At 48.8% G+C, this 22913-nt stretch overlaps 1 protein-coding gene across 4 annotated transcripts in view; it reads left to right on the forward strand.

The window, feature by feature from the left end:
• Window positions 1-22913, forward strand: part of Insr (insulin receptor) — a 141433-nt gene that overhangs the window by 57706 nt on the left and 60814 nt on the right. For all 4 annotated transcript variants that reach the window (XM_076560076.1, XM_076560077.1, XM_076560078.1 and 1 more), the window contains exon 3: window positions 20232-20553. In XM_076560076.1, coding sequence (XP_076416191.1) covers window positions 20232-20553 — 322 coding nt within the window. The remainder of the gene's footprint in view (window positions 1-20231; window positions 20554-22913) is intronic.

Below are 22913 nucleotides of genomic sequence, written 5' to 3' on the forward strand. Positions count from 1 at the left end.
CAGACCTTCAGTGTATAGACCTCAGTATATAGAGCTTCAGTGTATAGACCTCAGTATATAGACCTTCAGTGTATAGACCTTCAGTACACAGACCTTCAGTGTATAGACCTTCAGTGTATAGACCTTCAGTGTATAGACCTTCAGTTTATAGACCTTCAGTGTATAGACCTCCAGTGTATAGACCTCAGTGTATAGACCTCAGTGTATAGACCTTCAGTGTATAGACCTTCAGTTTATAGACCTTCAGTGTATAGACCTTCAGTGTATAGACCTTCAGTGTGTAGACCTTCAGTTTATAGACGGTCAGTGTATAGACCTTCAGTGTGTAGACCTTCAGTGTATAGACCTTCAGTGTATAGACCTCCAGTGTGTAGACCTTCAGTGTGTAGACCTTCAGTACCTCACTTCATTGTTGGCCCAAACAAGCAGTGGACTAGCCTGAGGCAGCAGGACAGCCATCTTCCTTCTCAGCTCTCCCAGGGTTGTGCCACAGAAACACTGCAGTGCTGAGCTTTTTTGTAGTTCTAGAGATTAAACTCAGATCCTCATGCTTGTGTGGCAAGTCCTCACAGACTGAGTCTCCCCTGTCCCTCACGGTACGGCACGCCACACCAAGCCACGCCACACCACGCCATTCTGTTCTGTGTGCACATGTACCTTGTGCATGCAGGTGCCCTTGGTGGCTAGCATAGGCCATCAGATCACCCAGAACTAGAGCTACATGTGGTTGTGAGCAGCCAGTGCTCTTAACCATTGGGCCATCTGTCCAGCTCCTCTTTCATTAATTTTTGAGAGATATTTAGCAAATGTTGCATACTTTTGGGCAAACCAGCAACACCAGCAAAGATGAGAAGGCAGGAGACAGATTTGTGTTCCACCAAGGTGCATCTGAGTGGGAAGAGAGTTCCTGGAGAGGGGCAGTGGACCGCTGTCACTGCAGAATGGAAATTCAGCCTACAACTTAAATTTTTCCTGTGGCCTCAGGAGAAATAGCCAACAACAACAACAACCATAACACAACACAACAAAAAAACCCCAAACAAGTGACATCAATTTTAATGATACCTCTGATTTAACCCAGTCTAGCAGGGTCTTCCAACCCACAGGCTCCTTGTCTGTGGGTTCAAGCATCAGAATCAGAAAGGATTTACAAAAGGCTGGATGGCATGGTGCACACCTAAAATCCCAGCCTTTGAGAAGCTGGAGCAGGAAGATGGCAAGTTCAAGGGCAGCCTGAGCTACCTAGTGAGATCTGTCTCGAAAGAAATGAAATAAATTGTGCGTGAAATAGATAATGTGTGTTAACTGGATGTTTTCTCATCACTGCTCCCTAAACAATACAGCAGAACATCCATTCCCGCGGCTTGGGAGTCAACGTCTGTGGGAGAATGTGTGCTGGTTCTGTGCGGATTCTCGCATTTTATGTAGGGGGCTTTACATTTGGGGGTCACATATTCAGAACCAACCCATATCCACATCAGTTTCACTTCAGTGTCTGATCAATATGGAAATCACGAATGAGATAGACAAGTTACTCATCTGCAAGCCTGGTGTGTATACCACATTAACTGGGGCTTCAGCTTATTCCAATCTCCATCTCTTATTACCCAAGAAATTTTTATGTGACTCTGCATATATAGGTATATAAAATAGTTACACAAATCAAACATTCACTGATAATGAAACTATAGAGGAATTTATTAACTTGTGTGTGTAAGTGTGTATATGTGTTAGCATGTATGTAGATGCGTGTGTATGTGTGTATATGTGTTAGCATGTATATAGATGCATGTATATGTGTGTATATGTGTTAGCATGTATGTAGATGCATGTGTATATGTGTCTGTGCAGGTGCACATTGCACATGTGTGTGCATGGATGCATGTGCATATGGAAGCCTGAAGCTGTTTCCAGTCTTACTTTTCTTTTTGAGACAGGGTCTCATGTGGCCCAGCTGGCCTCAACCTCACTGGTAGCCAAGGATGAACTTGAGCTGCCTATCCTATGCCTCCTGAGTGCTGGGATGGCAGGCGTTTTCCATCATGCCCACCTTACGCCATGCTTGGAATGGCACCAGAGCCTCATGCATGTTAGGCGAGCGCTCTGCAGACTGAGCTCCAGCCCAGCTGGCGGTCTTAAAGGCCATTTATGAGTGAGCTGATTCATAGAATGTCTGGCCAGGCTGAAAATAGCCAAAAGCCTGTGTTTAGGAAATTCAGGCGTCCCTTTTCTATTTATTAGCTGTTGTTATTATTATGATCACCATCATGACTGATGTTGTTATTTTGAAGAGCTGGGGCTGGAACCCGGGGCCTCCTGCACACTGAGGAGGCTCGGCCAGTGGTAGCCTTCACCCCAGTCCCTGAACTCCATCCACGCTGATATCGCCTTGTTAGAATTTCAAACCCTAACTTCCCCTTCCGCCGCCGCCACCCTCGCGTCTCCCCTGTGCTCTGTTGAACATGCCCATGATTCTTGGATTCCTTTTTTTTCTTTTAAAAAAGGTTTATCCAATTTTTTTTTTATTTATTGTGTGTGTGTGTGTGTGTGTGTGTGTGTGTGTGTGCACGCACATGCCATAGTACACGTGGAGCAGTTTGAGAACAATGTTGCGGAGTTGGTTCTTTCTTTCCACTGTGTGAGACATAGAGATTGAACTCAGGTCACCAGTGTTGATGGCAGACGCCTTTTCCCACTGAGCTGTCCCATCGGCCTGCTGCTTTTATTCTTTGAGGATCTGTGTGTGTGTGCACAGTCTGGAGGTCATCTTCGGGCGCCTTCCTCCACTGCCTATCGCTGAACCGGAGCTTACTGATTAGCGAGATTGGCTGGCAGAGATCTGCTTGCCGTATTCCCAAGCCCCCCTCCCCACTCGCAGGTGAGGTTACAGACATGACTTTTCTGTGGATGCTGAGGATCTGAACTCAGGTCCTCAGGGTTGTGTGGGGAGCATTTACCGCCTGAGCTGTTTCCCCAGCCTTTTTTAAAAAATGATATATCAAAGCAACATTGATTGCTTTTCAAGGATTTTTAAAATTATGTATTTATTGGGGGGCATGATAAGGCACGAGTGTGGAGCTCAGAGAACCAACTTGTGTGGAAGTTAGTTCTCTCCTTCCACCATGGAACTCAGGTTGTCAGGGTTGGCCGACAACACATCCACCCAGTGAGCCGTCCTGCTGATCCTTCCCCAGTATTTTTATTTTCTAGCGGCTTTGAGCTAGTCATCAGTCCTTCTCTTTAAAGAAACTGATAAGAACTAACAGATGTGTTTGCAGGAAGACAGACCCACCTAGGCGTGCTGGCATGGGGCTGGCTACCACAGTTCTGTGATTTATTTGTTTTTTAATTACTCTATGTGTGTGAGTGCTTTGCCTGAATGTATGTCTGGGCAGCATGTGTATGCCTGGTGTCTATGCAGGGCAGGAGAAGGTGTCATATGTCCTGGAATGGGAGATTGTAGTCAGATTTTTCTTTGGGCTGCCAGCTCTCAAATAACGACATGGAGACTTCTTATTAATTACGAAAGCTCAGCCTATAGCATAGGCTTGTTCCTAGCTAGCTCTTATAACTTAAATTAGCCCATTTATATTAATCTGCATTCTATCACGCGGTGTTAGCTCTTTTCCACGTTGTACCTCCTGTTTCCTCTCTGCGTCTTCTGGCATCTTCTCCTCCGTGCCTCGATTGTCTCCTCCTACTTCCTCTCTCTGCCTGGAAGTCCCACCTATACCTCCTGCCCGACTATTGAGTGTTTAGTTCTTTATTAAACCAGTCACATGCTGTGTTGTGGTTTGAATGAGGAATACCCCCCTAGGCTTTCATATCTGAACACTCCGTCTCCAGGTGGAGGCACTGTTTGGGGAGGTTATGGGAACTTTAGGAGGTGCAGCCTTGCTGGAGGAAGCATGGGGCAGCCCCCCCCCCTCCCCCGTGTGGATGGAAATGTGACGGCCGCTTCCGGTGCCTGCCACCGTGTCTTCCTCTCTGTGCTGCTCTTGTCAGAGTGTTTTATCGTAGTGACGGAAAGGTCACTACGACACAGGCAGGCCCTCTCCCGCTGAGTCATAGCCCAGCTGTGGCTCTGTCGTTTCTATTCCCCCTACTCTCAGGGTTCTGCCTGATCCTGCCAAGGGTGCTGCTCCCAGGTCCTCACTGGGGTAAGATGTGGACGTGTGGGGCCATGTTGTCACAGCTAGGAGGTTCTACTGTCAGGGTAGGTAGGCGAGGATGGTGGGTAGCTCAGACACTGTACAAAGGAAAGGCCGGTCCCCACCACAGAGAACAAGCCAGCTCAAAATGTCTATCACCCCTAGGGTGGTAGACCCAGCTCTTAGAAGTCTGCTGGGAGTATCTGGCTTGAGTTGGTGACATGGGACTTCATATGCAAGGCTAAATTGAAAGGTGAAGGGGGCTGGATTTTATTCCTAGCCTCTCTCTGCAATTCTCTTAGAAAGGAGTGTCTGCTGTCTCTTGCCCGGGGCATGGCATTTGTGGATTGTTTCAGAACAGCTTCGTACTTCCCATCCGTGGGACAGACAGCACCTGCTCCCCCCCCCCCCATCCTGTGCAAATGTAGTCGTCCATGTTTCCGTTCACAAGAGGTCAACAGATCAGGCCCTTGGCTTTTGTTGCCGGTCGATTTAATTTGTTACTCATAATAAAATCTGGAACTCACCTGGCTTAGAGCCCTGGGCCATTAAGCCTGTTTGCTGGAATACATTGCAGGGCCTGGTTCCTTGGGAAAGCCTAGGGCAAAAGGGAGCTCACTACGCAGGAGGGCTGGCAGGGAGAAGAGGATTGGTCCCCCAAACTAAATTTAGATTCATCAGAGAGGACCTTCACCGTGCACAAGTTCTCTTTCCTTTGAGACAGGTCTCGTGTAGCCTAGCCTGGACTCCAGTGCACTGTGGAGCCGAGGATGTCCTTGAACTCTTCCTGCTCTCCTGACTCCGTCTCCCCAGTGCTGGGGTGACGGCTGGGCGTGAACCCGCAGACCCAGTTTAGGAACCCAGGGTTTGTGCACGCTACATGAGCTGTCTACCCACGGAGCCACACCCCCAGCCGGAAGCTCCTGATGGGAAGGAACAGAAGGTGATTGATGTGTCATTTGGTGTACAGAATTTAGGGAAGGTGATGGCTATGATCATTGCTTCAATCTCCAGCCTTCTTCATCTGGCATTTGCAGTAGAAACATGCATTGTAAAATTTGGTTTTAGATCCCTTAAATGGGTGTGCAGAGCTGTGGCGATCAGTGAGGTGTGCTGTGTTGTTCAGGGATGAGTGTTTTGAGGATCAAAAGTAACGGGTGTGTGTAGAGTGCTTGCCGGGCATACACAGAACACTGGGTTTCATCCTCAGCACTGCGCAAGCCAGGTGTGGTGATGCACGCCTGTTGTCCCTGTACTCAGGAAGTGGAGGCAGGAGGTCAGTTTTTGATATATGAGATCTTGTCTCAAGAAACAAAGCAATGAAAACCCACGATGCATTGATGAACACAGTACCTTGCTCAAAGGAAGGTGCTGGCATTCTGTACAGAAGAGAACGAAAGAATTGTGGCCTGTGAGTTCATGGCGTCTTAGGGATGGGGAGGGCTTCTTGCCTGGTTAGAGAACCATTTTCTCCCTGCAGCAGCTCCACAAGGTAGACCTAGTGACAGGCCATTTTCAGAAAGGCTTAGAGAAGTTAGGATGCTTGGCCAAAATATCCCAGCATCCTTTTGGGAATGGCAGATTCGCCCCAGGTCTTTATGACAGTCTGGCTTTCACTTCTAACCACAGATGCCTCTCTAATTTTCCACCAGTCAAGGCTTTTATTGAATTTATTTTTTTATTTTTAATTCAAGCCAATGCAGCTAGTTGACCGACTCACTGGCATCAGAGGGCTGGAATATCCTCTCCCGGTGTCCATGGATCCAGCTTGAGTGGGTGGGGACTTATATGCCCCACCCCCATTTCCACGGAGCCAGCATCAGTGGGCCTGGGCTTTTCTTGGCTCCCCCCATCCATTTCCAGAGGGTCCCTGCTGTTGCTTTCTCACACCCTTGAGAATTGTTCTCTGAAGCTGGTCAAGGTCGTTACGCTGTGCATCTGTACAAGTGTGTGTGTGTGTGTGTGTGTGTGTGTGTGTGTGTGTGTATTAGACCCCACCTTGCTAAAGCAAAGTTTCCATTTGAATATCCACTGTTTAATTCTCAAGGATGTCCCCGCTTTGCGAAGGTGCGTTCAATTTTATCTTTGTGTCCGTCCGGTGGGACTCGGTGAATAACGGGCAGCCAAGGGCAACCCCTGCCAGGAAATAGATAGGAAGGGGTCTGGGGACAGACTTTGAGTGTGAGAACCCAGGTGGACCTTTGATCTTGAGGCTTCAAAGGGAGAGTTGTTGTACGAGTACACTCTAGGTGGAGTTGGCCGCGGAAGGGGTTATGTCTCATGGGGAAGGGGTTATGTCTCATGGAGGGAGCGGTTGGTTGTATTTGCCTTCACTGGTTTCAAGGAGCGAACATCTGAAAGCGCCAAGGTGGAGGTGGTTTTCCAGGAGCTGCAGGAGTAGGAAGGGGTGGGGGCACTTCATAGCAAATCCTTTTCCACATTCAAGGCCGAGTTTCCTGTGATTCTCCTTTCTCTGGGCAGGGGGGGGAGGAATGACTGGGCGGACCTGTGTTTTACTTGAGATTCTAACTTCGTTTCTCTTGGTAACAATTTCTGATTTCTAACTTCCTTGCGTAAGCTGAATTAGTGGGTATTCCCCGCCCCCCCCCCCAAGCAACAACTCATTTTAGTTGTGAGCCCAAATTTCACTCAAGGCTCACGTTCTCAATTCCCCTGGTATCCCACAATCACAGGCTTCATGGAGGAATGTGCTCAACACCCCTCAAATTATGGTTTTCCAAATCTTGATTTCTGAGAGGAAAATTGGGCATTTCGTGTTTCCCCCTTTCAGTCCTGAGTGTTCCGCTACTGTGTGGGAGCCCCCGCAGACACGCCAGGCAGTGGCAAAGGGCAGTGTAGGTAACAGCGCGAAGCTGTTTTACAATCTGATTAGGGGTTTAAAAAGACTTGTTTTATTTAGATTGCTCTTTCGGGCTGGACCCTTTGGGGAAAATACGAGGAAGATGAAGGGAGGTGGAGAGATCAGATTGTGAGTTCAGGGACACATGGAGGGGTCTGGCTATGGCCTTTCTGGAGGGCAGCGTGGGGACAGTGGGTTTCACTGTCTTTCCTGTGGCCCCCCCCCCTTGGTCTGTGTGTATGTATTTATGTATGTGCATTTGTGTGTTCACATGCATGTGCATGTAGAGGCCAGAGAGCAGATCTCAGATGTCTTTTTCATTTTTTCTGAGACGTGATCTCTCACTGAACCTGGAGCTCCGAGATGCAGCTAGCTAGCCAATGTGCTTTCTGGATTCTCCTGTCTCTACTCACTCGGAACTGTGTTGCTGCATCTGATTTTTTATTTTATTTTATTTTTGGTTTTTCAAGACAGGGTTTCTCTGTGTAGCTTTGCGCCTTTCCTGGATCTCACACTGTAGACCAGGCTGGCCTGGAACTCACAAAGATCCGCCTTCCTCTGCCTCCTGAGTGCTGGGATTAAAGGCGTGCGCCACTGCTGCATCTGATTTTTAACGTGGGTTTGGGAGATCTAAAGTCACCCCTCATGTTTGTGCAGCAGCTACTTCAGTGACTTTGCCTAACCAACAGTAACCTCTGGCCTCCACACCCATTCATGTGCACCCCTATACAGTACTACAAAAAAATACGCAAATGAAGAAATAATAAATAGACAAAGGTTAGGGTTTTCTGAGGAATCTATTTTCTGGCCATGTCTATTTCATATACACACACACACACACACACGTGTGTGTGTGTGTGCACATATATGCACATACATTGATAACACACATAACACACTTATGCACATACATATACAAACACAACACACACACATGAAACACATTGCATACGCAATGCACACATGCACACACACCCAGCCTTCCTAGTGTTGGGAACCGACTCAATCAGGGAATAAATGGAAACTTACACCACCTTTGTCACTGTGAGGTCTGGTGACCAGTTTCACTGGGTTGGTGGCAGGTCAGGACACTATTTAGCAGTGTCCTGCTTCCTGTCCCTAACTCCAGTTGGTCTGCAGCTGCAGAGAGGCTCCCGCAAAAGATGTCTGTAGACTTTCAGGAACCCCAGATGGCCAGGGACTGATTGGGCTGACCTTTACATGGTTGAGATTGCCCCCCCAGCAGCCCCCCTCCCCAGTGCCGCCACCCCTCCCCCAGTGAGACTCTTCCCCATTCTCACTTGCTCTTCTCCGTGGAAACTGTGGTACTTGCGCCCTCAACTAGAAATTTGTCACATTGAATCCCCCCACCCTCAAATGACACAGAAAATCAGCCAGGAATTCCAGGCACAAGGCATTAAAAGGGACTAAGTGAAAATGGTTGGAGATTTAAAAGGCGAAAACAAGAGCTGATTGCTAAAGCACTTGTGAGCTGAGTTCAAAGTCTCGAGAACCATATGAAAGGTAAAAGTCAGGTGTAGTGGTGCACGCTTATCTTCCCAGGGACGCTGAGATCTGAGGCAGAGAGGCACATCTGTGGAAGCTTGCTAGTTGGCCAGCCCGGCCTCGGTGTTGAAGTTCAAGGCCCATGAGAGATGGCACCGAAAAAGCAGCAATAAGGTTTCCTCTGACGTCATCCCAACAAGTGCATCAAGTACCTACGCCCACACATGTGTACCTCTGACACAAACACACACACACAGGCAGGTGTGTGTAGGCACACAGGAGAAAATGAGAACGCTCAGGAAGACTCCAGTAACACCCAGATCATGTAGATAAAACTCAGCTAGGGTGCTGGGGGGATGGCGCAGTGGTTAGAGTGCTTTACTGCACAAGCATAGGACCTGAGTTCAGATTCTCAGCACCTGTGCAAAACGTCAGGTGTGGCTGCATGTGCCTGTAGCCCTGTCGGCAGAGACAGGCCAGTCCTGAGAGCCCCCGGCCACCCATCTAGCCCAGCCAGAACACACGAGCTTCCCTTTCAGTGAGACCCTGTCTCAAGGCTACAAGACATAGAGCAATAGATGATTCCTGGCATCCTTCTCTGACTTGTACATATGTACACAGGGCATGTACACCCAAATACTCACATGCAACACACATGCACACACACACACACACACACACACACACACACACACACGTTAGGTAATAAGGAGTTCAGATAATATTGTTATCAAGAGCATGCTGATGGATTGGGGGGGGGGGGCTGAAACTAAGCAGTATGCATTTTAAAGTACAGTGACACTGTTTAGAAAAGTTAATCATCTGTTAAAGAAACCCGTGCTTTCCCAAAGCACAGACACTGCTCTGGGCTGCATCTCCAGGTGCCAAAGTTCTTACCTGGAAATTAAAGTTTTATAAAGTTTAACCAAACAAACACAAAAGACAGTTTTTTGCTACTTGGTTTTGTAAAATTATAATTCAGGGCTGTCTAGAAGGTTTAGCAGGTAAGGTGCTTTCTGCCAAGCCTGACGACCTGAACTTATTTTCCAGAACCCACATGGTGGAAGGAGGGAACTGACTCCCCAAAGTTGTCCTTTGACCTCCATACTTGTGTGGTGGCACAAATGTGCATGCTCTCTCTCTCTCTCTGTGTCACACACACACACACACACACACTCCCCTCCATGCACAACTCTCACTTTTACTGTTAGCTGCCTAAAATGTGTGTGTGTTCTATACATACATGAGGAAATCATTTTGAAAAATGTGTAGAGGAAACACAGGTCCATGCCTCTTTGTAGGAGAGATTTTTCAGAGCAGGCTGGGGTAACTTAAGAAGTAACTTCCCAGGTTCAGTCCCCCCCACCCCTCCAACAGGGTCTCACCCAGGCTGACCTCAAACTCCTTGTATAGCAGAGGGTGACCTTGAACTCCTGATCCTCCCCTGCTTCTGCCTCAGTACTGGAATTAAAATGCCCAGCTTATGTGGTGTTAGGGATGGAACTCAGGGTCTCTTACCTGCTAGGCAAACACCAACTGAGCCACATCCCCACCCTCCGGTTGAAACTGGCATTGTCTAGCTCTTAAGTCCTGACCACTCCACCGGTCATGGCTTCCTTCCTGTTCACTCTGGCGCTCCCACCCCACACGGCTTCCTCAGGTGTGTGCTCCTGCAGTTGAAGTTTGCCTTTCGTAAGCTCCTCCTGTTCACAGGGCTCTGGTGATTCATGCGTTGGCATATCTTGTATCATTCTTCCCTGCTGGGGAACATTTGAGCATAACCATCGCAAATATAACCATTGTATGGTAACCACCAGCCACGCCCTTCTGGGGCCGGTGTGAGTTCTGGCTGAGCTGGCATGAATGGAGTAGCTACTGTTTTGTTTTCTCACGTCTAAAGGGGAAGGCTACTTTAAAGATAGTAAGATCATATTAACTAATTATGCACAATAAATGCAATATGGTGCATACCTGGGATATATATACATACACACACATATACTCAGTGTGTGTGGTATGTGCATGTTTGCATATATGTATGTGCCCCACATGTGTGTAGGCCGGAGTTCAGTGCCCATTGCCTTCCTCGCCACTCTCCCTCCACCGTACTTTTCATCTCTCCCTGAACCTGAAGCTCACGCATCTGGCTCGGCAGCCAGCAAGCTCCAGGGATCCACAGATCTCCACCTCCTCAGCCCTGGATTGCAAATTAGTGCTGCAGGCTTGTTAGTGCAGTCTAGAGAGCTAAAGCCAGGTCTTCATGCTTGCATGGAAGCAAGTACTTTACCAGCTGAGCCGTTGCTCCAGCGCCCCTCCCCGCAAATATATATATATATAATTATTACGAGGGGCCCGGCAATTGCATAACTTCCCCTAGCTCTTCTTTAGAGTACTGAAATTGAAAACAAGTGTGGAGTGCACAAATTTGCAGTCTTCAAATCAAAGAACCTTGATTCGAAGACAGCCCCTAGTCAGTGCTGGGGTTAGAACCCAGCGCTTCCTACGTGCCGCTGGGCTCTACCGCCAGCCCCAGCCTGTGAATTTAAAGAATGCGTCGAAGAGTGTGCCTGTTGGTGTTTTGGGTGACGTTGTAGCTCCTTGTTCCCTTCCCATCCAATTCCACAAAGAGGATCCAGCTGTGTGATCCTGTTGAGCCGCTGCCCTTCTATGGGCCTCTCTGCAGTAGAGGCCTGGGGCCAGGGTGTCCCAGGCTGTGCCACGCGGTGACCGGATCTCCTCCGGGGCACACGCCCAGCGCCTCGCACCACCCGATGGATGCATCTTGCACTCTGCATTCCTAGTGTCACCTTTTAAGTTTTTGCGAAGCCGCTGCTTTCCAGGCCGATCTCCTAAGGCCTGCACCTCGGAGAGGCCCTCTCCGGGGCGTCCCAGACCCGGGTAGCTGCCCCAGCTGGAGACGAGGGAGGCAATAGCCCCCGCGCACTCGGGGTGGCGGAGCCCGCAGCCCGCAGCCCGCCCGCCCATTGGCTGAGTCGGAGGGCGGCGCTGCGGCCGCCAGCACCCGACCTGGAATCCAGCGGAGCCGGAGCACAGCACGCTTTTGTGTCGCTTGGCCGCAAACCGTTCACGGGGGTGGGGCTCCGAGCAGCCAGGCCGCGCCCTTCATTTGCATACTCCCGGGGGAGGACTAAGGTAGTTGTTGTCCCTGGACCTAGAGGCGCGCACACAGATTCCCCATTTCTCACTCCCTCCCTTCCTCTCCCCTCTCCCCCCAACTCCCTCGGCCTCTACTAGCACCGCAGGTCTCCGGAGAGCTGCGCAGAGAACCAAAGCCGCTCCAGCGCGCGTGCGCCTATCCCGGCCCTATTGTCCTGAAATGGAAAAGGGGCGCCTTCCAGTTTCAAAGTCGCGTGCTCATGGGGGTTTGGCGTTGACCACAAAACTGTCAAAATTCAGGGTCTCCCCCTCCTCCCCGGCCCCTTATACCATCATTAAATAATTTATTAGATTCCAAGGGGGAGGAATTTGGCTTGGGGGACTCAAGCTTCAGACGTCAGAGAACAGGGGCCCAGCGTGGGAGGGAAAGGCTTGGAATGGAAACCAAATAAATGACTCTAAGGAGTTTCTAAAACTCACAATCAGGGCAGGAGAGCTGAGAGGTCCCGGCTGTGACTGTGCCCTCTGGCCCATGATGCAACTGTTCCTATTTGGAAATTTCTGGAAAGCAATGATGTTTAGGAGCATAAATTGTGTGAGCGCGCGTGTGTGTGTGTGTGTGCGCGCACGCGCGCGTTTAAACGGCAGGCTTTGGAAATGTCATAAAGTGTTATTAATGTGTGTAGTGTTGTGAAGACACTAAAATAGTGTTTTTTGTCTCTTGTTTCACGTGTAGTTTGTCAAGAAAAGCACAAATGGTTTAAGGCTTGAGAAGCAAAGGGACAGGGGTTGGGAATGCTGCACTCTGTGGACCGTTTCTTTATTTCCAGTGCAGAGCTGGTCCGTGTCTTCTGCTACAGTGGCATTTAACCTTCCTTTGGGCAGATGGATTGTTCTTTTGTTGCAGCTGCTTGTTTATTTCTTGTGTGGAGGTCAGAGGACAGCTTTGCAGAAGCAGGTTTTGCTCTTCTACCATGTGAGTCCCAGGGCCTGAACTTGGGTCCTCAGGCTTCGCAGGAATGCCTCTGCCTGCTGGGCCATCTTGCTGTCCCTTGGTGCAGTTTTGGGATTAAAGAAAAGTTGCAGGAATTGGACTACTGTTTGTCAGTTACTGACATGTTTACCTTGTCTGTTCTCTATTTCTGTAATCTATTCCTATGCAAGCATTATGGATTTTTTTTTTCCTGCGTCACTGGAGCCTTTATCCATGACCATGTTCCTTACTTCTTCAGTAGGTTTCCTAACAGGAAAATTCCTTACACGATTGTACAATGATCAGAACCAGGAAAGCAACACTAATAGACTGTGCTAATCCACTTGCAAAAAAAAACAAAACAAAAAAACAAAAAACAAAATCTCATCATTTGGAGCTGTGGAGGTGGCTCAGCCCGTAAAGGTGCTGGCCATAAAAGTCTGAGAACCCAGCGCACATGATAGGGGGTCGGAACTGACTCCATACAGTTCCTCTGACTCCGCCTGCCCCACAATAATCTCACCAGCTACCCCAGTGCTCTTCGGTGGAGTATTTTCCCCCTGACCCAAGTAACACCTTGTATTTAATGGCAGTCTTACTTTAGTTCCTTTTTGTCTGTTCAGCTCGTAGTTTATTCACTTACTAATTTATTTTATTTGCATTGGGAGGGCATGCATGTCCCAGAGTGAGCTTGTAGAGGCCAGAGGACGACGTTTGAGGGTCAGGCTCAGTTCAGCGTCTCGACCCTGTGGGTCTCAGGGAGGAACCCATGTCAGGATGGCAGCAGCACCCTTCCTGGCCGAGCCATCTCAGAGGCGTTCGTTGTTGTTTTGTTTTTCTTCTTCTTACAACAGTCCCATTTTTGAAGAACATGGGCTGGGCCGTTGTTTTATAGAATGTCTCTAAGATGAGTTGTTACTGTTTGGAAAGAAAAATATGTAAATACCAGGCTTTTCCCAGTACATCCTATCTAAGGCCAGTGCTGGGTTATTCCTGTGTTACTGGCAAGGCTATTTGAAACATTTTTGACTGGAGTCAGTCACAAGACACACACAGGAAAAAGAATTCACTCTTTTATTAGTTTGGTTTCTGTTGTTGTGATAGACACTGTCTTAGTTAGGGTTTTTCTTGCTATGAAGAAATACCATGACCACAACAACTTTTTTTTTTTATTTAAGAAATTTTTAAATTCATTTTACATACCAACCACAGATCTCTCTCTCATTTCTCCTCTTGCCCTCCTCCCCACCAAACTTCCCCCCCCCCCAGCCAACCCCCCATCCCCTCCTCCAAAGGGGTAAGGTCTCCCACGGGGAGTCAGCAAAGTCTGGTACATTAATTGAGGCAGGTCCAAGCCCCTCCCTCCTGCATCAAAGTTGAGCAAGGCCTCCCACCATAGGGAATGGGCTCCAGAGAGCCAGCTCATGCAGTGCTCCTGTTTTCCTCAGTTGTGTATGACAGCACCCAGCATGCTGTGGACTTGATCTGTGTATGTTGAATGACATGAGAGCAGTTTATTAAATGTGCATTGATGAACACAGCAGCTGTTCAGGTACACCCTGTGGCTCCTGTGCTGACCACAAAAGAACCTTCATACAGCTCGTTTTTTGAGGCAAGTTTTTATGTGGGCTAGGCTGGCCTAGAGCTGAGGCAGGCCTTACACTCCTTAGCCTACCAGCCCTGGGATACCAGGCAGGCCCTCCCGTGTCCCCTCTGATCCGATGCCTGCACATGTTTAGTGTCCTCGGGCTAAAACCCTAGCTTAGGTAGGGGGCCCTGGTGTCCATCCTCAGCACTGCAACGAAAACAAAAACAAAAGCCAGCAGACCAAGCCCAGCTATCTCTCCTCAAAAGTTTCTCCTTCATAGATTGTTTTTCACTTATTCTTTGAGAATTTCATACATTATAAAATGTGTATTAGTCATATTCACCCTCAGCTCCTCTCCATGTCTCCCTTCAAACTTCATACTCTGTTTTCAATCCACAGAGTCCAGTAAGGGCCACCAGGGTGTGCATGGATGTGGGGCCAGTCCACTGGAGCCCAGGCACTGTCGGGCTACAGGCCTGCAGGAAAAAACAACAGAAAACCCAACCCAAACCAAACGAGTCTCTCCCCGACCCCCGGCGGTCATGAGCCTGGGGTGGGGGTGGGCTTATGGTCCTCCCCTTTATCGTTACTGTCTGGTGGCTTTTCCAGATGGACAGCCACTGTTGTTATCTGTAGTCACCCTGCTGGGACTTGCAACTATGTAACTGTTACTTAGTACTGACCTGCAGACTCCCCAGGGTATGTCTCCCTCCCCAGTGCTGACCCAGGCACCCGGTTACCACCAGCTCTGGCCCAAGCCTGTGTTCGGTCCCCAACACCAAAAGAAAGAGACAAAATAGAGACTGGGGGCTGGAGAGCCGGTTCAGCGCGAGGTCTGAATTCCTTAGCATTTTGAGAAAAAGCAGGGAGTGGCCATATGCCAGCCCGGAACCCCAATGTGTGGAGCCTGGAACCCCAGTGTGTGGAGCCTGGAGACCCGAGTGTCCCTGGGTGTAGATGTAACCAACCGTCTTATTAAATAAGAAACACAGAAACAATGTAAAAGAGAAAGCCGAGAAGTCAGAGCTCAGAGCTAAAATCTCACCCTTCCTCCTGCTGTCCCAGCTTCGCGAAAAGAGACCTACTTCCTGTCGGTTCGTTTTTTTATAGTATGTTGTTCTGCCTTCTCATTGGTTGTAAACCCAAACACATGACTGCCTCGTCACTGTCTGAATGTACAGCCCCCTAGGTCTTAAAGGCATATGTCTCCAATGCTGACTGTATCCCTGAACACACAGAGATCTTATGGGATTAAAGGCGTGTGCCACCACCGCCACACTCTTGCTATGGCTCTAATAGCTCTGACCCTGAACACACAGATATCTATGGGATTAAAGGCGTGTGCCACCACCGCCACACTCTTGCTATGGCTCTAATAGCTCTGACCCCCAGACAACTTTATTTATTAACATACAATCAAAATAATATTTCAGTACAATTAGATTACCACCACACCTGGGGCTTGCTGGCTTCCAGCCTAGCTCCAAGGTTGGCGAGAGACCCTGTCTTAAAGGAATAGGGCTTTAATGGATTAATAAATAAATAATAAAATAGAGGGCATGAAGTTGGGAGGGAAATGTATATGATGTGGGAGGGGTTTTGAGGGGAGTTGGTGGGGGTGTTGGAGGATAAGTATGATCAAAGTAGACTGTATACAAGTCTGGAATTTTCAACAAATAAATATTAAAAGGAAAAAAGACCGAGACCATCCCTTCCTCTGGTCCCTGCAGGTGCACCCCCCAGCCCCCCACCCTACCCCCATGAACACATGAATAAGTAAAATTTAAAAGTGAAAGAATGGTTTGGCTGTGTCCTCCCTCACCCCAGTTCCCCGGTGCCTGTCCAGTGTGATCCTCCCCAGTCCAGGCTATGGTAACCAGTGGGTCTTGTCACGATGTTTTCCTTCCCGCTTCCCGGATGTCCTATAAATGGAATCCTACAGTGCAAAGTGCAAGGCTGAAGCCTGGCTGTCTGCCCCTGGCTTTGTTTGCAGGCGCTGGCCGCTGTCAGCATTGTGTGGGCTGCAGGGCTTATGCGTTTGGGAAGTGTTTATTAGGGCTTTGATGAAGCTTCTTGTGAATGAAAAGGCTGACCCTCAGCTGCAGCCCTGGCCCAGGAAATGGGCTTCTTCCTGCCCTTTAGTGTGTTGTATGGGAGAGTCCATGTCTTTGTGAGCCTTAGATAACCGTCTGCTGTAATTATTGCTTCCTCCAATTGAATTTCAGCCCTCAGATCTCCCCAGACAGAGCCGGACTAATGGTGATAACGTTGTTGGCAGAGTCGTCCCTGTTTGGCTCTGCTGTCTGTATTCCTGGACTCAGAATGGCAGGGAAGGGACTGGGGGATGTGCTGCAGGTCGCTGTCCTCTGAGATCAACAGGCCAACTTCATTAGAGTAGTTGTGACGACCTAGAGTAAACTGTCCCGTGCACCCCCCCCCCCAGTCAGGTCTGCAGACTCTTGATGCCCACCCCCACCCCCACCCCCAGTCAGGTCTGCTGACTGTTGATGCTTCCCCCCCCCCCCATCAGGTCTGCAGACTCTTGATATTCCCTCATAGGAGGAGGAGTGAGTAGGGTGGATCACTGGATTTAACCCTTCCTCCAACATTCTATCTGCTGTTTCCTGTACCTCCCAGTCAGATGTGTTTGCCCAGAGCCTCATGGTTTTGGTGCTAGGGTGTACAGTGTATAGAGGGTAGAAGGGAGAATCTTATCTGTGCAGCTCTGGAGAAGTCATCTATGCTGGGGTGAAGCTTTCCTGGGATGTGGCTGCTTTGGGGTCACCCAAGGTCCTGTGCTCTCTGTACGTAAGACCAGGAAACTCCTTGGTTCTCCAAGTTGGACCCTGACAGAATTATACTCTGGTTGGTGGCCGTAAGGAAAGGAGGGCCGTCTGCAACAGGATGGGGCTTCATGGCTAGTGGGCTTGCCCACTGTGCATGGAGCCCTGGGCTCTGTGTTGGGGTGGGGGAGGGAGGGGCTGTTGGCCTTGCTGGCCAGCTTGCCTAGTCTCATTGGTGAGCTCTAGGCCATTTCCTCAGCCCACCCCCGCAAGATGTTCAGTCTCCAGATATGGTACCCCAAAGAAGAGTTGAGAGTTGGCTGCAGTAATTACAACTGAAGTTGAAATTGTAGCACATTGAATTGAAACACAAAAGCTTGGCTCCTCAGGAGAAATCATAGTCTTTATGAAGGTTGTTGGGCATGTAAAATGGTTCCATGGCTCAAGAAAAACAGTATGGTGGCTCATTAGAAAAATTAATAGAATTAGCATAGTTGGGCTGGGGAGGTGGCTGGGTAGGAGTTTTAATGTGTAAGCATGAAGAACTGAGTTCAAATCCCCAGCATCCATGTAAAAGGCAGGGAATAGTCATGTACATGTCTGTAACCCCAGAGAGCTCTTTGGGGCTTGCTGATTGCCAGCCCAGCTTTTGGGTCAGTGAGAGACCGTCTCAAGGGAATAAGATCGAGAGTGACAAAGTGGAACACCCAGCATCCGCTCCTCATTTCCAGGCTCATGCCCAGGGAGTACTTTTAATAATTTAATATATACATTTAATAATCCCACTTCTGGGTATATATATGAAAGAACTGAAAATGGGACTCAGATATTTGTGCACTTACGTCCCTAGAAGTGTGATTTGTAATATCTCAACGGTAAAGGGTGTCTCAGTGGCCACCATGAAATGATTGGATCAGTGAAGGTAATTCACCCTTAAAGGGAATATTATTCAGCCCTAAAAAGGAAGAAGGAACTGCTGACACATGCTGCCGTGTGGATGAACTTGGAGGATAAAGGATTGCACTTGTCCAGAGCTCCCGCAGAGACAGCAAGCAGGAAGGTGGGCTCTGGGCCATGGAGGGGCTGTGAGAGGCATGAGCAGGGACAGAGTTCTGTCTTGAAACGTGAGAAGGTTCTGGGTGTGAGTGGCTGGTGGGGATGCTGCACCGCCAGACACAGGCTTTCATTATTGATTAATTAAGTCGTTTAAAAATTGCATACGTGTGTGTATGTGGTATGCATGCATCTCTGTGTGTGTTTGTATGTGCGTGTGGAGGCCCACGGTTGACATCAGGTGTTTCTTTGATTACTCCACCTTAAATACTGAACTCCTGATTTTCCTGTCTCTGCCTCTTGAGTTCTGGGATGACAGATGTGCACCACCATGCCCATTTTTTTTTTTTTTTTTTTTTTTTTGTGATACTGGCATCAAACCGAGTGTTTTGTTTACATCAGGCAAACACTCTACCACTGAGCCACACCCCCAGCCAGAGACGGAAGCTCTTAGGATATTTTATCATAGTTAAAATTCATTTTTGCTTTGACTGTTTAGTTTTACCACATGCCTCAGGAGAGAAAGGACCACACATTGGACAGCTCACATTTCTGTCATGGTGGAGAACTGAATCGGACAGTGTTGCTTGTCTGTGGAGTTGGCGTTGGAGGCCGCTTCTTTCCCCAGGTTTGGCTAGTGGACAGGGACCCAGTTGGTGTTGGGAGAGTTAAATTTGAGAATTTGGGAGAAATCTGGTTCCAGCTGTCCAGTTCTGCTCTAGAGTATACACAGAGAGAGGGACACACCTCAGAGGGCAGATCAGGCGCACTGTCTAGAGTCAGCCAAGCCACAGCTCCTCACGGGCAGCCTGGGAAGGGAGGGGATCAAATGAAGAGAAGAGATGACTTCCGAGTTCAGATCTCTAGAACCCAGGCAGAGCCGAGCTGGAAGGTGAGGACCGACCCCCCAGGGTTGTCCTCTGGCCTCCACACTTATTCCTGTGTCCCCTGAAATATATATATAATAAGAGGCAGTTAGGAAGTGTCGAACAGTGAGATAATGGAGAAAAGGCTGGTGGAAGGAACTGACTCCCGTGGACGAACTCAGTGACACAAACAAGGGAGCCTCTCTAGGCTGCGGAGGCGCAGCCTGCGCCCTCATCTGGAGGACCTCCTCCTTCCTCCGGATCAGGATCCTCCTTTCAAGTTGCAACAGAGCCTGAAGTGGTTACAGGTCCTGTAACCCTGTGATAGGCTGAGGCAGGAGGATGGCAAGCAGAAGGCTAACCTAGGCTTACAGAGTGAGTTCAAGGAGAGCCTGGGTAACTTCATGAGAACCTGTCTCCAAATGTAAGGACAGAGGATGTGTCTTAGTGGTAGAGCCGCTGCCTAGAATCCCCCAGTGAGGGACTGGGGGCATGGGTCGGTTGTAGAGGGCCTACCTAGAATCCACCAGTGAGGGACTGGGGTGTAGCTCAGTGATAGAAACCAGGCCTGACATTTGAGTGTCCCGGGTTCCATCCCCAACACTGTGGTATATAAGTAAATAGGTAAGTAATTAAGTCAATAAATAAAGTTATGTCAACCTACAATTAAAACAAATCACATTGAAAACAAGTGATGGAAATAACCACATCTTAGCTATGATATGGCGTTTTCAGAAAGTGTTTTCTTTTTACTTAAGTGTGTGCATATGTAACCTGAGCTGGTGCCTGTGAGCCCAGAGAGGGCGTCAGATCCCCTGGAGCTGGAGTTACAGTGAACCACCTGCTTGTTGTGGGTGCTGGGAACCGAACTCATGCCATCTGCAAAGCAGCAATGCTGGTTGGTAACTATTGAGCCGTCTCTGTAGCCCCAGGCTTAGCTTCAAAAAAGTATGGGTACCCTGGAAGTTATCGACTGCTACTGTATCTATCGTAGACAGACTGTATGGACTGTGGGAAACATTATTTAATAGTGTGTTACATTGTGTCCCCTGCCAAGGTCGCGGTTACTTGGCTTCCTGTCAGCAGCCGGAAGTTGGTGGTCGTAGCCGGCAAACGCTGTGAATGGGGTCTCCCCTCCCTCAGGTGATGGTTTGACTTTTGCCAAGTGTGGAGTTGCTTTGGGGGCTACTGTCACTTTTCACAGACCAGCCAGGCACGCGCCAAGTGCCGCTTAAGTGTGGCTGTTATTGTTGTTGTTTTGTTTGGCAGTTTGCGCAGACAGAACTTGGACAGAGTCCTTGACCAGCTGTTTGTTTTTTTCTTCTCGTCTCCAGTTTGCCCGACCATCTGTAAGTCACACGGCTGCACCGCCGAAGGCCTGTGCTGCCACAGGGAGTGCCTGGGCAACTGCTCGGAGCCCGACGACCCCACCAAGTGTGTGGCCTGCCGCAACTTCTACCTGGACGGCCGGTGCGTGGAGACCTGCCCGCCTCCCTACTACCACTTCCAGGACTGGCGCTGTGTGAACTTCAGCTTCTGCCAAGACCTTCACTACAAATGCAGGAACTCCAGGAAGCCTGGCTGCCACCAGTACGTCATTCACAACAACAAGTGCATCCCTGAGTGTCCTTCTGGCTACACCATGAACTCCAGCAAGTGAGTCCTGCGCGGGTCCGGGGAAGGAGCTGTTCTTTGGGCTCATGAGCTCTTTTGCTAGGGTGCATCCTCAGCCCTGAATTTATCACGCCTGGTGGTACACACCAGGGATCCTAGCATTTGGGAGGTAGAGGCAGGAGGATCAGAAGTTCAGGGTCATCCTTGGCTACATAGTGAGTTCAAGGCCAGCATGAGCTACATAAAACCCTGTCTCAAAAACCAGAAACATATCCCACCTCCACGAAGACCACAAAACGCTGTTGACTGCTGTTTAGAACTGATGATGAAGCCTTATTCGTTCCAACTGTGCTAAACCAGAGTGCGCTGGCTAAGAATGAGGTTGTTGTTGATAGCCGCCACTTAAATCTTTTTAATTCTGTATGTGAGTGTATGTGTTCGTGTGTGTGGGCATGTGTATGTGCAGATGAGTACATGTGAATATGTGGAAACCTGAGTGTGCAGGTTGGCATGCACACATGTATGTGTTTGTGTTCATGTGTGTGGGCACATTTGTGTGCAGGTGGGCATGTGTGTGTATGTATGCATGTGTTCGTATGTGTGGGCATGTATATGTGCAGATGGGTACACACACGTGTGTGTGTTTGTGTGTGTGTGTGTGTGTGTGTGTGTGTGTGTGTGTGTGTATGTGTAGACCAGTCGTTGATGTTGGATGTTTTTCTCAATTACTCTTTATCTTCTTACTTAGCTTTTAAAATATTTTATTATTATTCATGTGTATATATGTATGTACAGTGTATGGAGGTGGCCAATAGAGGGCGTCAGTTTCCCTTGAGCTGAAGTTACAGGTGAATGTAAGCCTCCGTGTGGGTGCCTGGAATTGAACTCAGGCCCTCTGGAAGAGCCCAGGCTCTCTTGACCACTGAGCCATGCCCCCAGCCCCACTCTATTTTTGGAGCAAAGGTCTCTCACTGGATCTAGAGGCCAGGATACTCCTGTGTCTGCTTACCCGTGCTGGGATTACAGGTGCGACTTTCCTCCTGGCTCTTTCATGGTGCTGGGGAAGCAAACCTGGACCCTCCCGCTTGCACAGCAAGTCCTTTGCCAACTGAGCGATCTACCAGCTCTCCGTAGTGTTCTTTTAAATACTGCGTCCTGGGCTTTGGTGATGGGCTTGAGCGGAAGGAAATGTTTCTCCTCCCGAACACCCCATTTCTGAGTGCTGTGCTTACAGTCGAAGGTGGAATTCTTTAATTCCTCCTGCACCCTCCTCTGGGGCTCAGTGAATCACCGTTATACCAGGAAGGTAGCCGTGTTGTCCATGTCCTGCCCCACCTGACCCAACACAAGCTGGGCACACACTGTCTTAAGGAGGGGGAGGCTTACGCCTGCACTGTTCCCAGAGCTTGGCTGTCCTGCCAAGATCAGCACCGTCAAGCCGTTTCCTACCGCTTGGGTGAGAAACAGGGCTTCTCTCCTTGGTGGCAGGTCAGGCTTCCTGTGTATACACCCCAGATGCTGTGTTCAGGGCCTCGGCTTCGTGTATGAGGTATTTTAGTGTCTGGGACCTTCACCAAGTTGTTGTTATTTTAAATCTCTTTCCTGGTTTTGGTGTTAGGGTTTAAGAGAAGGGGGCGGGGTGGGGGATGTCCAGCAAAGAACAGAAAACCAAATCAGAAACAGACGCACATTGCAAGGCCTTGAGCTGACCTGCTGACGTCAAAATTCTTCCTCTCAGACTTGGACCCTAGCCAAGTGAGCGAGCAAAAGAGAGTGTTTTGATTTTGGTGGGAAATTTTATTTCTCTGGGTGGAAAGGGCAAGAAGGAAAACAATCTTTATTTTAGCTCCTGTGAATCTTTTTTTTTTAGTGTTTATGAAACCTGAAAGTACAATATGTTTTGTTTTGCTCATTTTTTATTAAATAAATTAAAAAAAAAAACCCAAAGAAACAAAACAGCAAATATTGTTGGCCCAAATAGACCTCTACAAATCAGTCTCTGTGTCGAATGGGGCTTTATTTTTTATTTTATTTTTTCATTTCGAGGGCAAGAGGAGGTTCAACAGGAAGATCGGAGAAGGAAACATTGTTTTGTTTATCCATTTCAGTTTTTTAAGAGCAGTTGTGGGGACTGATGGTTTCTGTCAGGACCTTTATTTAAAAGACGTTGGCTTTGGGGCTGGAGAGATGACCCACCAGATCTAGCAGGAGTTTGGATTCCCAGAACGCCTGTAAATGCCAGGCTGTGTGGTGATCCACCTGTGGTCCCAGGCTGGGATTACAGTAGTTGTTAATGTTAGCACCTGTGCTGTCAGGGTTCAGTTCAGAGAGCCTTCTCCTGTGCCAGTGAAGTTCAGGGCTGCTGCCCATGTTCCCCTCTGTCAGGTTCAGGGTTATCTGGC

This window comes from Peromyscus maniculatus, chromosome 23 (genome assembly GCF_049852395.1).
Source record: "Peromyscus maniculatus bairdii isolate BWxNUB_F1_BW_parent chromosome 23, HU_Pman_BW_mat_3.1, whole genome shotgun sequence".
In the NCBI taxonomy this organism is placed as follows: Eukaryota; Metazoa; Chordata; class Mammalia; order Rodentia; family Cricetidae; genus Peromyscus; species Peromyscus maniculatus.